Genomic DNA, 16849 nt, shown 5'->3' on the forward strand with positions numbered 1-16849 from the left:
TGAAAAGGATTTCTTTAAAGTGCTTTTTACCAAAAAAAAAATAATAAAACAAATTAGCTAGAAAATTTCCTATTTAATCTGAGTCTATTCAAAACATGAATCCCAGTTGTAGGGTAGAGCCGCAATTGGGTTTATTTTTTAACGGGGAATGAATCTAATCCTCATCAAGACTGCCAATTTCATGCAAGCATTCTGACATTTAAAATTGTCAATTTGACCCTTGGACTTTTATGGAGCTCCAGGAGTGCTATAAAGTTTGAAGTATGTATATGTTATTACGAAAAAACGATGTTAAATATTTTCTTGAGAAATGCAAAGCTCAATATGTGATATAGCTTTGCATTCAGTCTGATAAGATGTATAGATTCTAAATATTTCAACAATTGATCCCGAGACCATTACTTGGCCACACGAAAAGGTTCAAAATTTAATATTTGATTATGATTTACATTTTGATTAAACAATGACCCCGAGCTTATTCTTTTGGTCTTTTGCAAGAATAAATAGATCAGCATGAGAATACATATATGAAAAATCTTTTTTTTAAAAAATCTTTTTTAAGAAGCAACTTGTTATATTAGACAAATAATGGCCATGGTTGAGGCCAAAATTGATTACTACAAAAAGCTTATCTGAACAGAGTTATGGCTTATGTTGCTAAAGTGACCATTGTTGCGCATGGGCGACTTGTTTTAAATTGGATTTGAATAATTTTCATAAACCAAATTGAAAAAACATTGCTATGTAAATCTTGCCAATTATTTGTTTGAAAATGATTTGGATCAGATTATATTATGATAATTTATATTTTTCAGATACCACTGATTTTAAATATGTCAGAAATGATTCCAAGAAAGGTAAGAATTGATCTGTATACATAGGTCCAAAGTAATACCATCCCATTGTAAGACATAAATGATTTTGATTGTAATAACATTGATCACTATTAAAATAAATCAGAATTCATGTCAAAATTCAATGATCTTTGTTTATGCTATTTGCTTCCAAAATTCTCTATATTCCCTCAAAAGTTTAACCTTTGGCAAAAGGTAATGATAGAGGTGGAAAATTATTAAGTATCTTTTCTCTTGGGCACTGATATGCAATGAAAAGTTTAGCAAAATATAATATTTAAGATACTACTCATTTGAGATACAATTTACCAAAAACCTAAAAGAATTGTATTCTTTTATTTGGACGTATACTGTTGATATTTGAAATTTTCCTTTGCTCTTGAATAATGTTTCAATTTTTCGGATAGTACATTTGTCTTGAAAGTTATCTCTAAAATTTATAATCGGCGTATGTTACAATTACAAAATATTTTAAGATTTATATTCAGATGTAATAAATAACATACTTCCAGAAGACCGACCACACCTTACACTGGGAATAACAGGGAATTCATCTGCAAGTATTATTTTAGAGAAAGGTATCAGATCTTTACGTTTATTCTTTACGAAGTTTTGCGATCTTGACAATAGTGTAAATTGCAGAGAAAATTAAATATGTGATTGATTTAAACACTGATGTGAAACTGTCATGTGAGTAGAGTAACGCGAAAACTTCATTCACTTTGCAGATTATTTTTCTTCTCTTTTTAAAATATAGTATTAACAAAGTGTCCGATTTTTGCTTTAGGTGTGCCGCTTAACTGTTCAACAATGCGTCCATATGATACGCTAATATCATCTGAACTCAAAACAATGGTGACCAGCCTCTGCGTTTTGATAGTTGCCTTCCTACTGATTTTGTGGATATATCATAAACTTAACACAAGACAACAAGAAACATTCCACTGGGTCCGATGCTGACTGACGTTTTTCATACTAATTGATTGACCATAATTAATCACCTAATTGTCTACGGACTTTTCCGGGGTTTTTTTTCCACCGATTACGACAAACCGCACACGACGGGTGTGGCCGGTCACCAGAGGATGCTCACTCCTTCATGGCACCTGATCCTACCTCTTTATTTTTAGAGGTCTGTGTTGCTCTGCTTTGAATTTGTATTTCGTTTTATGGATTTTTGAGATGGTTGACAGTTTGTTATTGTCATTTTTTCTTTAATGAGTTGAAAGTTTTGAAATTGAATTTAAATAAAAATGTTTACTGTTTATTTTAATGAATGCTTACTTCGTTGTATCTTGGAAACCAATTGTGGATATTTTTGCTAATTTTTACATACAAATACATATGCATTGGCCAGTGTTTTCATTTTTTTCTGATATCAAAACACATGAATAATAACTGTTTATCCTTATGTCATTACCTCTGCATGTTTGTTTTGATATGTTTTAAACTGTAAAAAGAACCTTTTAGTAGCGCTTTATTGTTTGTAAACCTTAAATGAATAAAATAAGATAATGATTCAGAATCTGTGTGAATACTGCTACTTATGATCATCATCTTATTATGTCTTTCGTTCCTTGTCACTTGCGTTAACGTTGATCTTATATGTATTTTTGATAGTGTATACGCTTAACAACCATGACTTAATCAATGAGGCAAATTTTAAACATAATTTTGCTCTGCCCTTTGTAATCTCTGCATCCTATCTTTAATTTAAGGTATCAATCCTATTTCTTTATACATTCAACCTACAAACATTGATTCAAGTTCTATATATTCGTAACTATGAATTGGATAAAGTTTTTCCGTAATATACATGTGCCATTGCAACTGAACCATCGAGCTCTAAGAAGTTTGCTACGATTCTGTCAAATTAAACACAAGAATTATTGTTTATGTCTTTTAAGAGAAATAAATTTTCTGAACAAGACATAAACCAAAATAAGATCGACACTATCATTATTACATCTATATTACAGCTAATTTGTTCTAAATGTAAATAATTTCGATTTTTATAAAGTAGAATATTGAATGTAGTGGAAATAACGTTTGTAATGAATAACCCTGCTTTTAACATAATGGCTCATGCTATTGACAGTACAAGTTGTCACATCTTAAAATCACTTGTTTTTAAAAATATATTCGAATAAGCAAAGTACTACGCAATACGCAATTGTAAATACAACATTTGTATCAAACTACAAAACAAGGCAGTGACTGACTCGTAGTTAATTTTATTGTAGGAACAGGTTTTTTTAACAATTAGCCATAGATAATTTCCTCCTCATTAAACATGTTTAGTGATGAACACAAGAGATTACTTTATTCAGATCTGCCTCATCCCCTCCCCCCCCCCCCGTCTTCCATTTAAAGATATATTTTAAGGGTATTTTTTATCAACTGTCACCAAATACATGTAGTTTCTGAGAGTGAAACCATGACTGGCGACTTGATGGTTGAACATACATGTAGGTAGAAGAAAACGGTTTTTAAAACAAACTTTAAGGAAAAAAAAATAAGGATGCAAAATGATAAATTGTGACTTTTGTATTTTCATATGTATTTCATTTAATGCCCATTTAATCTGAAGTGTCTTTGGATATTTTTCATTCTTTAACTCTTTTTGGCAAACTTTTATAAAACTTCTATCTCTGAAATATGAAATATCTCTGAAATCACAATTAACCTATTCAAATCGAAACTCAGTCTTACCTTAGTGTAATTTATAGAATATTTGCTATATACAAAGGTTTATGAACCTTTATAAATATAACTTAAACAATGATGTAATATGGCATGTCAAAAAATGCAATATTCGATCTTTTCCATTTTCATTACATAAATATTAATTTGTATTGTATTCATGAAAGACACTAAGAGTTGGGTAGAAAGAACAATAAGCTTCAAACATAAAGCAACTCACAATTAAAAAGGTAAACCTCAGAAAATGTATGTCATTTGTATCCCTGCGATGACACTTGCCACTGAAAGTTTGACTTCGAATCCACTTTTGATGACTGGTCATGTTTTTATGCTTTATTCGAAGGATATTTACCTACTTGCAATTATTTGATAAAAATAATCAAGATACCGGAAAAAACCAACCAGCATCTTATACTCCGTAAAACCCATATTGTCTGCAACCGGAGGTGGATTAAAGATTCTTTAAACCGGTTCTTTTTAATTTTATGCAACACAGGGTGCTATCAAGCCCAGTCCGTATTAATCCAAACAGGTGTGCTCAAGTCCAGTCCACATGTGTCGACGCAGATTGCCAAGGTACACAGCAAGTATCTGTCCCTAATTAGTGTGTAATGGAAAGGGTGAGTGGGTGAAATTTTTCAAGCTGCCCGTCTGTCTTATAACTGTCGTCTGATCAATTGATGTCTATTAATCACGAGTTTCCCTGTAATGTGAGGGTCCGTCCGTAAAATGGGCCCTGTTTCAACAATAATGGTAAGTCAATGTAGGCCCCAGCCCATATCTTTTCGCGGATGGCTACCGGCACGTGACTTCCTTTGGGGTTACCAATGCTCATCTCAGCGGCGGGCAGACTAACCTGAATCTGTTCCCCAGCAATGAGACCCTCAATACATTGATTCTCCACGAAAGAGCCAACACTTGACTGATTAAATGCAGAACAGACAATACATCAGGACTAAACTAATGGTTGTACCTGTGGCTGCGGTGCCCACACTGTGCTGCAGACTTTGGTCCGTAAGTAACTGACCCTGAGGAAGAGACTGTCTACCGGGGCTTTTGCGATCCGATGACGGCTGTGGAAAGACCTGTGGTGCTGACGGTAGATGATTCATGATCAGGCTGACGCTGAGCATCTCCCCTCCGCTGTTTGGTGCAGGAGCGAATGGTACATCACTGGTCTCGCTCGCAGCCGATGTAGCCTCGATAATTCTCCGGCTCGGCGTTCTAATTCGTTTTGCCGGGTTCCCCCGCACGTTTTGGTTGCCTTTCTTGTGCTTTTTAGGAGGCATTAAACTTGATGGCGAACGATTTAAATTTCTTAACTCTCTAAACTTTTTCAAGCTGCCCTTCTGTCTTGTAACTGTCGTCTGATAAATCAGTATTTATTAGAGGCTTAGTCTTATGGAACAATGCGTTTATGCCAAGACCATAGTCTCAGGGACGTTTAAATTGAACAATGATACAGAGTTGTCTCGCCTGCACAGGAATTAAAAGCATTTATCACAATATGGTGATAAATGCATTTACAATATTCATCGAAAAATTAACACCTACTAGTAAATTGAAACAAAATGTTAACAAGGGCGTATTGTTACATGATAAATGCAAAAACAAATAAAAAAAGAAAAAATTAAACATAAAGCATATAAAATTGAATCAATAAAGAAAAAAATCCCTTCGTTTTGTTTTTATATAATCTGTGGCCTCAAAAGATAAAAAAAATATTTTTTTACTTAAAATCAATTTACGTATTCTCCTAAATGCGATTGAACGCTAAACATGGTAATTTTTTATTGCAGATACAATACTCAAATTTACGTACATGAACAAACGTATGATCAAAGGGATCCGAGGATAAAACGTCATTTGATGGCAAAAAGGTGACACGGAGTGACATGAAATGTTCAAAATGATCACAATATTGCTGAACATTCTGTTATTCCTGCTGTATCGAACAACATGCTGTATTTAGAATTTGATATTATAAGCACGGCATATTATACACTTAGGTTACCACTTGCTGGCAACTGGATTTGAAAAAGGTTTTTTTTTCTTTTTTCTATTTTTTTTTTAATTCTGATTCCGCTGTAGTTAAAAGATGTGATTCTAAATCATATCCTTCCCTTGAACCGGCACAGAAAGATCTGTATACTAAACTATCAATGTTGTTGTTTACGTTTCTTCATTGACTTCTATAAATTGGGTGTTAGTAAACACATAGAAAATCAATTCGAAAAATTTGTTGATTAATGATTTAACTCACTACAATATGAAAGTTTAAAAAAAAGGATCAGAGAAAAAAAATATAAAACAGAACGTTTGTCTGAGCAGCAGTTATTCGTCACGTAATATCTTAAAAATCTAATTTGAATGCATGTAGTAGTACTAATCCTAAACATTATCAAGCCAAATATCCCTAACTTGAATATTAACATCTGTTATCTGATTCATAGGCACATAATAAAAACTACTAAATTCATTTAGTAACCGAGAAACATTTAAATACAAACTACTTAACGCTTTACGAACATTCATATTGAATCTTCATTAAACCTTAACTGCATTATTGCTACATATTTGCAGGAAATATTTGAAATCCTACAATCTATTTTAGTTTAATATATTTCCTTATTCATTTGTATAGAGAGTTTCCTTCCAAGTGCATAAATTAAATTCAATATCAATTAAGCATTAATTAAATTTAGTTAAATTCTGTATTCAAGAGTTAAAGTGTGAACAATGAATCATTGTCTGTTGATTGTGCACATACTTATTTCACAGGTACATTTGTGTATGTCTGTCGGGGATGTTTTGACATGTGGCACGTAAGATTAACTATATTTAGATATTTTGCATATAACTGCAAATGATCAAAAATTAAAAAGAAATATCATAAACATTTGTGGTAGTTTTAGTATCCATATATGTGTTTATAAGGAATGGACTTGATATGAAGTTAACATGCATTTGTTCTTTAGACCTCCTATGTGCTGTCCACGATACCAAAATGACTTAAAGCACAATCTCTGTTCTAGTAAGTAATTTAAAAAAAAAGTGAAGTAATATGAGATACAAAACCAGTTTACTGTATTTAACTGTGAACATCATGAATTTTGATAATAATTAATATTGAGAATAATTCATAAACTCGTTTTTGTTTTTGTTTTTACCAGATAATACAATCATTTTGAAGCATTCCAATGAAGTTAAAATTATTTGAAGTTTTATTGAAATAATTGTATATCTAATTATTTTCAGTTTTAAAAATATTTATTCGTGTTCATATTCAGTAGCAAGTACAAAATTATTGACAAAATTACAATAAGATTGAGATTATATGTAATTAGATGTCTTCTGTTTACGAAATGCAACACAGATATTTGAACTTGTGTTAACTAGAGTGTTCGTCAGGATATCAAGGACCTAACTGCAGCTACGCATGTCGATATCCGAACTACGGCGATGATTGTCAGTCATTTTGTGACTGTGTTGAACTACAATGTGATCATATAACGGGATGCAGACAATTAAGTAATGTTCATGATAATGCATTAATTTCTAGTTATAATCATTCCTGATCATTGAATGATACATTTACTGTCTTACTGTGAAAATAATGAATTACACACGTGCAATTTTGGTAGAGATGTTTAATTTTTCAGTATATTAGTGTAAAGTTGAATATGCTTATTTGTAAATGTTCTGATATTCATGCATACATAATTCATACATACGTACAAGCATACATATTAGCATGCCATGTAGTGACTTACTCTATTTACGAAAAGCCATTCTCCGCTAAATACATGTACGCTAAAAATATACACAGCCGAATGTTAAACAGCAACAATTTTTTCGGTCAAATAAATTCAATTCATTACAAATGTCCGTCCATCCACCCGTCCGTCCGTCCGTCTGTCTCTCTGTCTTGGCCAGTTGACTAGGACCTGGTAAATGGATTTGCTAAATCGAGAGTTTAGTATTTATTACTCGATAATAAAATATTTAATTGTTAGGTCGTTTGATAGGAAAAAAACCCACTTACCCGCTCAATAACACAGATGACATGACAGATCCTTTATAATTTTTATACCTTTACGTTAAAAATTATGACGGAGGAAATGGAGTAGCATGATTTAACTATGTGCTTGTACCTGACAATACTATTTTGTGTCGAATCTAATGAAATGCAATTGACTTAGGAAAAATATCGATAATAATGATTTAAGGTGTCGACTGAACGTTAATTAAGCTAACGCTTATAATAAGTTAAACAAATCTGTAAGCATATTTTCATAAAACTTTGTAAATCCACCACATATGTGCCCCTCTGAACGTAATGTAAAGGTCGGTTCTATTGTGTCTAAGAGATTAACAAGTGTTAATGTACACACTGTTTCATCACATCTTACAATGTACAATAATGCGTATATGTAAAACTGTTTACTACACTTCATAATGTATACCAAAAAAGACAAAGAACCCTCAAATACTTTCTAAATAATTTATTAATCATTGAATTTAATTTTTTGTTTATAATTGTTACCGTTTAATTAGAAAATAACTTATTGAATAAATAATTATTGATCAAATTGTGGTCTGAAACATTAGAAATCATTTTATAAACAGATTGTGCTCTCACAAATAAATTTGAAAACGTTTGCTCTATTCTATTTTTTTCGTGCATACAGAATTGTATACGTTCATTTCTAATATAACAATATTTACAAATGAATACATTTTCAGGTGAGCTGCACAATTGTACGACGTTGAATCAACACATGACTGACCGATCTATCAACAGAATGATGCTCATCAGTGTCTGCATATTGATGAGTGTTTTTATTCTCATCACTGGATTTTATTTCAAAGTCAAGTCTATGCAATCTACATATTTAACGTACTCTCTCCAATTTCGATAGCAAAATAACAACAAAAATGTCTGATACTCAGTTACTTTCATCTAACGTATAACCGTTTAACACTAGTAAATTGATTATTCACTTCATGTTCATACACTATGACGTGTGTTAATATACAATAAAATCATACAAATAAAATGTACAATAAAAAGGACTAACGTTGACCTCTATGCGAATCAATTATCACACTGGTAGAACGTGTTTGTATGTACATAGTTTTTCTTTCAACATGAATGTAAAATCAATGTATCATATAAAATATTGCGCAAACAATTTAAATGTTACAAACAATTGAAGTGCTTTGTTACGAAGATTTGGTTACTGTTATTTTAATGAATAAACATCGTTTAGAAGACTTTTCTTTTCTAAAACATGTAGTTTCAAATGTAATTTAGTTGTGGATAATTAAATCCATTGCTATTGCATTATTTCCGTATTATGTTTGAGTTAAATAACAATGACTCTATTTTATGAATAAGACAAAATAATGCTGATAAAACACGAGAAAAAAGTGGAAATATGGCTTTTATGAATACGAAAAAATAATGCTGATAAAACACAAGAAATAAGCGGAAATATTGTATTGCCAACACCATTGCTATAACAAAATTCACACCCTTTAGTAAATATATTTTTAAAAAACTATAAATAATGCGTTTGTCATGAACAGAGTTTTCATGATGCTTTACGACCTTCATAAAAAAACCTTAACATCACGTATATATGGCTTGGGGCAAATTACATTGTACAGTAATTTATTACATTACCATTACTTCATGAATGTGGACCTTCAATTACCATTACTATTACTTTATTTTCTTGAAGTAATACATTACATTACCATTAATTGGGTAAAGTAATGCATTACCATTTTTTTGTGAAAAGTAAAAAATATTTTTTAAAAAGTAAAGCTAAATAAAGAGATTTTGCAAGTGTTTCAAATATGAAACACACTTTAACTTATCTACAGGTTCATGTTCATTTTCAGATTCAAATTTCATGACTTATACATTGTTCAAGATTCATTCTTTATGTGTTCATATATAATCATAATTATGGCATTATGAACAACTTATCATATAAGTTAATTGATACTTATAGACATTTGGCATTGTACAATATCAGGTATGAACTAGAGACACAGAAGTACATGCATAACAATAAACAATTATGGTATAACGTTGCGGTTATTAAATTTAAACTAAATATAGATATTTCCCCAGATTACACAGTCAAAAGATTGCTCATGCACTTTGGATCATTAAAGTTTCAAAGGGTCCATCATTCAAATGCATCTTGTCAGGTTTGAAAATCTTCAAAGCTATATTAAAATAAACGTTTTACGGTAGCAGTTGGAGCTCGGACTGAAAGATTGTTTGGCAATCTTTATCTTAGGATACATTAAGTGGAATAATGAAAAAATACATGTGTATCTTTTATTTTTTAGCAGTCCAAACTAATATTCTTAATATACAAGAGAGAGAGAGAGAGAGAGAGAGAGAGAGAGAGAGAGAGAGATAATTTTCAAATGTGTTACAATATTGGTAGTGATTTTAATTTCATCATGGATGGACAGTGCTTTCATGTTTTTTATGGGTGTATGTCTTTCCACTATTCCATTGTAACATACTCAAAGGAAGGGGATTTGGGGTGTTTTCTTTAAAATAATCTTAATCAACTGCAATTTCAGTATATATATATATATATATATATATATATATATATATATATATATATATATATATATATATATATATATATATATATTTATATATATATTCCATTATCAAAGGGTCAATTTAATAAATAAGCGAATCCTTTTGATACTTCAATATTTCACTGCTACCAAAATTTCTTAATTACACAAATTAATAATTTTAACGATAGATTTAAGTAATTTTAAGTTTTTTGAGCGATTATTATCTTTTATCTTTTATAAGCATATTTTATTTTAATGATATAAAATAATATGTGCAGCGAAATTGTCTTTCAGATTTGTGTTCTTTGTTTAAAAAAATGGCTGTATTTCCATTTTAGTCTTTTTCCTTGTGCCAATTTTGTTTCAACGGAATGTCAATGGGTTTTTTACGTCATTTTGTACATAAATTGTAGCCTTCAATATTATTTTTATAATTACAGAATCAAACAAAGGGAAACATTTATCAAAAGTGAAAACTGCAATTTTATCATCATATACCCTTTAACAGGCAATGTAATCTTTTTAAAAAATCCTGGCAATTATTTCCGTGGTAAATTTTTGGAAGATTTCATATAAAATTAATAATTGTTTTTTTTTTAACCACAAATAAAAAAATATGCGACTTTGTCCTGGTGTGTAAACAAATCTGTATCCATAGATTGAATACGTTATCGAAAATACTTAAACGTAAGTGAATGTGATTAGGTTTGATATTAATATCAGGAAAAATGAAAGTATGAAAAAGACATGAACAGTACTCATTCAGCGTATCTGATAAAAATAAATTTGAAACATTTATTTCAATATTTCTGCTGATTAAAAGCGTTCATTACTAATTTATTCTTGATTTGCACTTAAAATGGTCCATGACACTTTAGAGATATCACACGGCTCCAAGTTAATTTGAAATTTCGATTTTGCATTTGCTTCCTCTTGAATAAGGAAACATTATCTGATAGTGTCTAAAATTTGGTGTTAGCAGTTTCAAGTGAAATGGACTTTTTTCTATGGAAAATGTTGACTGTATTTGTCTTTATTTTCTTTGCCAACATATATGTCAATGAAGGGCATGATACGAGTAGTACATGCCTACCGTAAGTATTGTGGTTTGTTATTTCTGTAAGAGGGTTCGATAGCCTTGTCAATTTTTATAATAAATAAATCTCCCGAAGAAGAAGCCTGTATAAAAATATAGGAAAGCTTCAAATTTTAAAGTTAAAAGATATTGAAATTTTCTTTGCTAAATACAAGTTTAAAGCTTAACAAATCGTTTTCAAAACTTCAAGATTGATCTTATTGTCAATTATCCGACCACTCAGCGCACTTAATCATTGCGTTTATTAAATTAAAATTATTTTGCTTCCTTTTATGTGATATAACGTTACATACAATTAAAAGTTGTTCTTTTTTTCCAAAATCAAGGACTATCTGTGTTTATGATAAAACTTTTTTATGATATTGTAGACCACCAAAATGCTGTAAGAGTTACCATTCGAATCAATTCAATCTAACCGTTTGTACTGGTATGTATTACGATGAAACACGGGAGGGTACATGTACATGTATCTCAACAATTTTTTTTACATTCCTCAGAACTGAGAATTTATTTCAAATTTTAAAATTTAAAAAGATAGTTCTGTTTAAAGATGATTTATTTGGGACATTTATTCTAAAGTGATATTAAAAGTAAAAATTATGTACACCAATATCAACTTCCTTCACTGAAAGTTTTAATTATTGTCACTGTTGGAAAATCATGACATCTCATGGATGCTTGACACCCATTCAACGGTTCTTTTCCGAGAATGTTATTCTGTTACTATTTAAAATTTTTAAAAACTAGTGAAGATGTCATTTAAATAATACGATATAAAATGGAAAAAGGTAAAACTAAAAACATTTTAGATGAATTCTTTACAATTGTATTATTTTGAATTGTTTCCTATATTAGGGTGTTTATCAGGGTATTTTGGACAGAGTTGCAGCTTCGCATGCCGATATCCTAACTATGGAAAAGACTGTCAGTCAGAATGTCTGTGTGATGAGGAGAGCTGTAATCATATCACGGGATGTGAACAGAAAAGTAATGCGTATATTACGTGTTTGTAAAGTGAAATATATTGAACTAATATATTGGGAAACAAAAAAAAAATAAAATCAAAAAATGATGTATAGTTCATATACCACGATTATTAAAAAAAACATAATCCTATCGAAAAAAAAATCAAAGATATGTTTATTCTTATTATAATTATTATTCAGTGTTAACATTATTACTCTGGTTTATTTAGCATGTCCGAAGGGATATTTTGGACCTAGTTGTAATTCTACATGTCAGTTCCCATCATACGGTGCAGGCTGCCGGTTAAATTGTTCGTGTGAGTGGCAACATTGTGATTCTATCACTGGCTGTGCAACTTCAGGTATTTTTATGAACTAGCATGATTATATATTTATAGCTCGATTATATATTTATAGTCATTTTCATGTTGTGTATTCTCATCTTAACGACAAAGAACAGTATTTGAAACAAATCAAATGAAATTTATAAATTATTTCGATAAATGTTTCTTTTTTTCTTTGCAATATATTAAAGTTAATTATGAATACCCCCGTCTAAAACAATCGTTTTATCGTTCTTACAAATATGAATCGATTGTATAATTTAAAAAGTTTTATGTTTGTCATTCTACGTTGTATTCAACTCGTTATTTTTGCTATTTAGTCAAAAATAAGACGTATTGGACGACGGAACTTCCACTGAACACGTCAGGAATAAATATAATGTATGTTTCTTATGAACTTAAAACTTCAAAGAAAGGTATGTATGTACGTATCCATCTATCGATCTTTCTCCATCTATCTATCTACAGGTAACTCTCGATGGCTCGAACATCGATCGATCGAAGTTCTTGATCGCTCGAAGTGAGTCTAGGGTCCCGATATTTTTCCCTAAATAACTTAGAGAATCTCTCAAACTCTTGATCTCTCGAAACCCTTGATCCCTCAAAGTCAAACTGCAGTCTCGTTGTACATAATCTATAGTTTTTTACTCTCGATACCTCGAAGTTGCCGTGTATCTCCAAGTGCTATACCTAATTAACACCTACTTGGTCATTTAAATGGCTCCAGGCGTTAGACGCGAGCCCCGTGTTACGGGTTGTTTATTCAGGCGACACTTGTCCTGCAAGGTGATAATTGTTTGATGATTGGCCACACCGATACCTATTCTTTAACCAACACCAACCGTTTTACGATAATTTTAAAATGCATTGAAAAGACGAAAAGATAATATTGATCCATGGACAAATTTTAGAACTATTAAACTGTAAACATCATGCTGATCAGCATTATTGTCATTAAAATGATTATTGCTGAACAACTTCTTAGAGCTCGTGAAGGACCCGTAAATGGGAACAATGGGTGATACATAGTAATCACATACATGACATGTCGATCGTCTCTTGACTCTTGAAACCTCAAACTTTTTCCTCGGTCCCATGGACTTCGAGCTATCAAGAGTTACCTGTATATCTATCTATCTATCTATCTATCTATCTATCTATCTATCTATCTATCTATCTATCTATCTGTATTTCTATCTATCTATCTACCTATCTATCTATCTGAAATCAGACATCCTTTACAAAAAAAAACATTGAATTTTTTCTCTTCTTGCAGGACTTCTAAACGACAAATCCACGTGGTCAAAAATGAACGCATCACATAAAGCCATGCTTGTTAGCATTTGCATCATCGGAAGCATTTTCTTTATCTTCTTGTTAATAATCATCGTTTTAAACAAGAAGAAAAATGTAGTCATAAGTTACTATCGGAAATGAAGACTAGACAAGCTATGGTTTTTTCAGCCATTGGAAAAAAGACTGAAGTTTTGATTGACGCTTACATGCAATCTTAAAAAATTCTTCATATCAGATACCATGATAGTTAAATGAAAAGGATTAATATGTATTTAGGAATTGAGATATGCTAATTATACCACAGCTCATTGCTTTAAATCAATTTTAATAACTTCATTCTGTATATTCAATGATTATATATTAAGATATGTATGAACTCAAACCCCATTTGCTATGTTCTATGATGTAATGTGGGTAATACATTTCGGCATATCTCCAAAAATTAGCAACGAAGTGGTGTATTTAAATAATTAATGCAATTAAAACTCCTTGCATTAGGTTAGAAATATGTTCCTTAACATTCATAAACAACGCGGAAATTTTTTTTTAATGCAATTTTCCTTTTTTAACTGAAAGTAACTTTAAACCTAGTCGAGGGAACTGTGCATAAGATATTTATAGGATAAACACGTTTGTCAATTTATTCACGGTGTATGTTGATGTAAAAAAGTGGTCTGAAAAAAATATTTTTATACAATTTACTGATTCTTATTTTCACACCGAAATAGTTTGATAACATTGAAAAACACGTTTGTCTTCTCTCAGAAAGAGATGTGATCAGTTTGTTTCTCATAAACATGGAAAGGGGACTTTAGTCAGGGAAGACAGGTCGTTTTAAAATTAAAAAAACGTCAGCTCTTTGTCATTCTCATTGGGAATATTGCACAATTATAATAAACTTTGTTTTAGCGCATATGCTACTGATTTTTAAAATATTTCACATTATTCAATATTCAAGTTACATATTTAATTAGGCGAAAAAGTTGATCAAATATAACTTGAGACATACACGCGGCGTTATTATGACCAGATCTTGCAAATGTTAGAAGGAATTAAGGCGGTAATTTACTTTTAAAAAGATCCATTCTAAAAAAAAATGTTCAGTAACAAATGCAGTCTAATAAAGAAAAATTGATTTTAAAACCAGTGTTAACTATTTTGATTTCACTTATGCCTTACAATGGATTGGAAACTTTTTTTGTAAATATTTGGTTTTTTAACAATAACATTTTGTTACAGTAGCAATGATAAACGGTTCTAACGTACAAGTTGTTTGCTGGTTTTTATAACATGTTATATGAGTTCATTATCATGAGTATAATATGTTCTGTGTTTCAAAATAAAATAAAATATCACTTAAATTTTCTTTTTATCTAAAAAGTACAAATTAATTGTGTATCATAAAGGGTTTGCATCGTTATTTTTGTCTTGAATATTTCATTAAACTTGCTGGGATTTTCACATTTTATTAACAATACACTGATTCAATTGAGAACTCACGTTTGTGTAGGATATAATAAACAATCTGAGCTAATTTTCAATTTCGACTTTTTTTCCTCTTAACGTTTATTAGTCAATTATCGGTTAAACAAAATCCTAAAATCCGAGATTCGCACCAAAACATATTTAAACTTTGTACTCGCCAAAACCTGAGGGTCCACTTCACATAGATTTTAAGTAAAAAAAATAAGCGGAGCCACATTTTAATATTTTAAGGAAGTATACAAGTTTTAAAACAGTTTTTCTGTATTATTTATAAATTTGGATTTGCAGATGTGGTGGAAGATGATTTAGAGTCAGAAAATGGAACACCCTCGTATAATTTTATTTACAGTTTTGGGTGATACTCCAAAAGAATGTCAATGAGACAACATCATGTTTTGTAAATACAAGAAATATCAATTTGAATTATATAAAAAGATTTCCATGTTTTAACTATTCTTCATTAAAAGGATGAAAATTATAAAAAAAAAATAACATTTGATTAAAATAAACCCAATTGTTTTACACTGAAACTCAACTTAATTTAATCACGTCACTTGCAAAATACCAGTGTTAAATTGTTAAATCTGAATTTTGAACGAATCATCGATTTTGTATTTGTTTCCTCAAAAACAAGGAAACATATCAAAATATTTACTTTCCTTAAAAAGAGAATAATTGGTTCTGGTTTTCCTGGTCCTCGATGAAAAAGTTTGATTCATGAATTCGCAATGTTATTAGAGTATACTTTGATACTTTTTCTGAATTTACTTCAGAACAGGATTATTTTTGCGTATAGTAAGTAATTATATTATATATTCTTCAAACAGATAAAATTTTAAAATAGAGGCAATGCTAGTTTTTTCTCTTTAGTAAAACTCAGAGAATCTTTTACATTTGATTCAAATTATAAAACAAATATTGTTTTACAGCATAAATGTATGAAACAATATTGTAGATAAAAATTTTCAATTTAATGAATTTAATCAATATAATCACTCAAGTGAAAATGGAGAACGTTTGTTTCGAATTCAAAGCAATTTGTTTTACAGTCTCTAAACTGTTTTTATTTTTAAATACTGTTTAAATCTACTCCATTTGACATATATACAATAGGTAAAAAATATCAAAAATACCAAATCACAGTTTTTAGATACATAAATCAATAATTTTTTAAACAAATTTTTTATGCAAATGTCGTCAAAGTCAATGTATGCATTTAGATTTAGAAGTGACTTTCAACCTGTTTTTTAAACTAAGATTGTCAAATGAGTATGTTGAATCATTGTACTTTAGCAGAGTGTTTACCAGGATACCACGGACCTCTCTGCAACATGGCATGTCGCTATCCAAACTATGGGGAAGAATGCCAGTTACAATGTTTGTGCGAGGAAGAGAATTGTGATCATATCACTGGATGTGTTTTGAAAAGTAATGTTTGATTGGTCTATTTTGGAGAAAAATATGCATTTTTGGTTGGATATGATA

At 30.4% G+C, this 16849-nt stretch overlaps 1 protein-coding gene, 1 long non-coding RNA gene and 1 other non-coding gene across 4 annotated transcripts; all 3 read left to right on the plus strand.

Annotated features, from left to right (window-relative positions):
• Positions 1-2503, plus strand: LOC105328241 (uncharacterized). The gene is made up of 3 exons (XR_010709482.1): positions 1-857; positions 1367-1432; positions 1642-2503. It is a non-coding gene; the product is annotated as an uncharacterized protein (transcript).
• A 3729-nt stretch (positions 2504-6232) lies between these two features.
• On the plus strand, positions 6233-8834 carry LOC105328242 (uncharacterized). The gene is made up of 4 exons (XR_010709477.1): positions 6233-6382; positions 6536-6591; positions 6957-7088; positions 8304-8834. It is a non-coding gene; the product is annotated as an uncharacterized lncRNA (long non-coding RNA).
• Positions 8835-11135: 2301 nt separating this feature from the next.
• On the plus strand, positions 11136-15175 carry LOC136269611 (scavenger receptor class F member 2-like). Of its 2 annotated transcripts, none has more exons than XM_066071511.1 (6): positions 11136-11272; positions 11643-11701; positions 12130-12261; positions 12470-12601; positions 12904-13007; positions 13860-15175. In XM_066071511.1, exons 1-6 carry the CDS (start codon positions 11172-11174, stop codon positions 13866-13868), a joined length of 537 nt encoding a protein of 178 aa, XP_065927583.1. In that variant the 5' UTR covers positions 11136-11171; the 3' UTR covers positions 13869-15175. The 2 variants fall into 2 exon arrangements, with proteins under 2 accessions (XP_065927583.1, XP_065927582.1); XM_066071510.1 differs by having other exon boundaries at positions 12904-12999.
• Positions 15176-16849: the final 1674 nt, after the last annotated feature.

This window comes from Magallana gigas, chromosome 9, assembly GCF_963853765.1.
Source record: "Magallana gigas chromosome 9, xbMagGiga1.1, whole genome shotgun sequence".
Taxonomy (NCBI): domain Eukaryota; kingdom Metazoa; phylum Mollusca; class Bivalvia; order Ostreida; family Ostreidae; genus Magallana; species Magallana gigas.

Coding starts and splice junctions, on each gene's coding strand:
- LOC136269611 (XM_066071510.1), top strand. CDS start 11,172: ATGGACTTTTTTCTATGGAAAATGTTGACTGTATTTGTCTTTATTTTC. Junction 11,273..11,642: donor ACGAGTAGTACATGCCTACC/GTAAGTATTGTG, acceptor ATGATATTGTAG/ACCACCAAAATGCTGTAAGA. Junction 13,000..13,859: donor ACTTAAAACTTCAAAGAAAG/GTATGTATGTAC, acceptor CTCTTCTTGCAG/GACTTCTAAACGACAAATCC.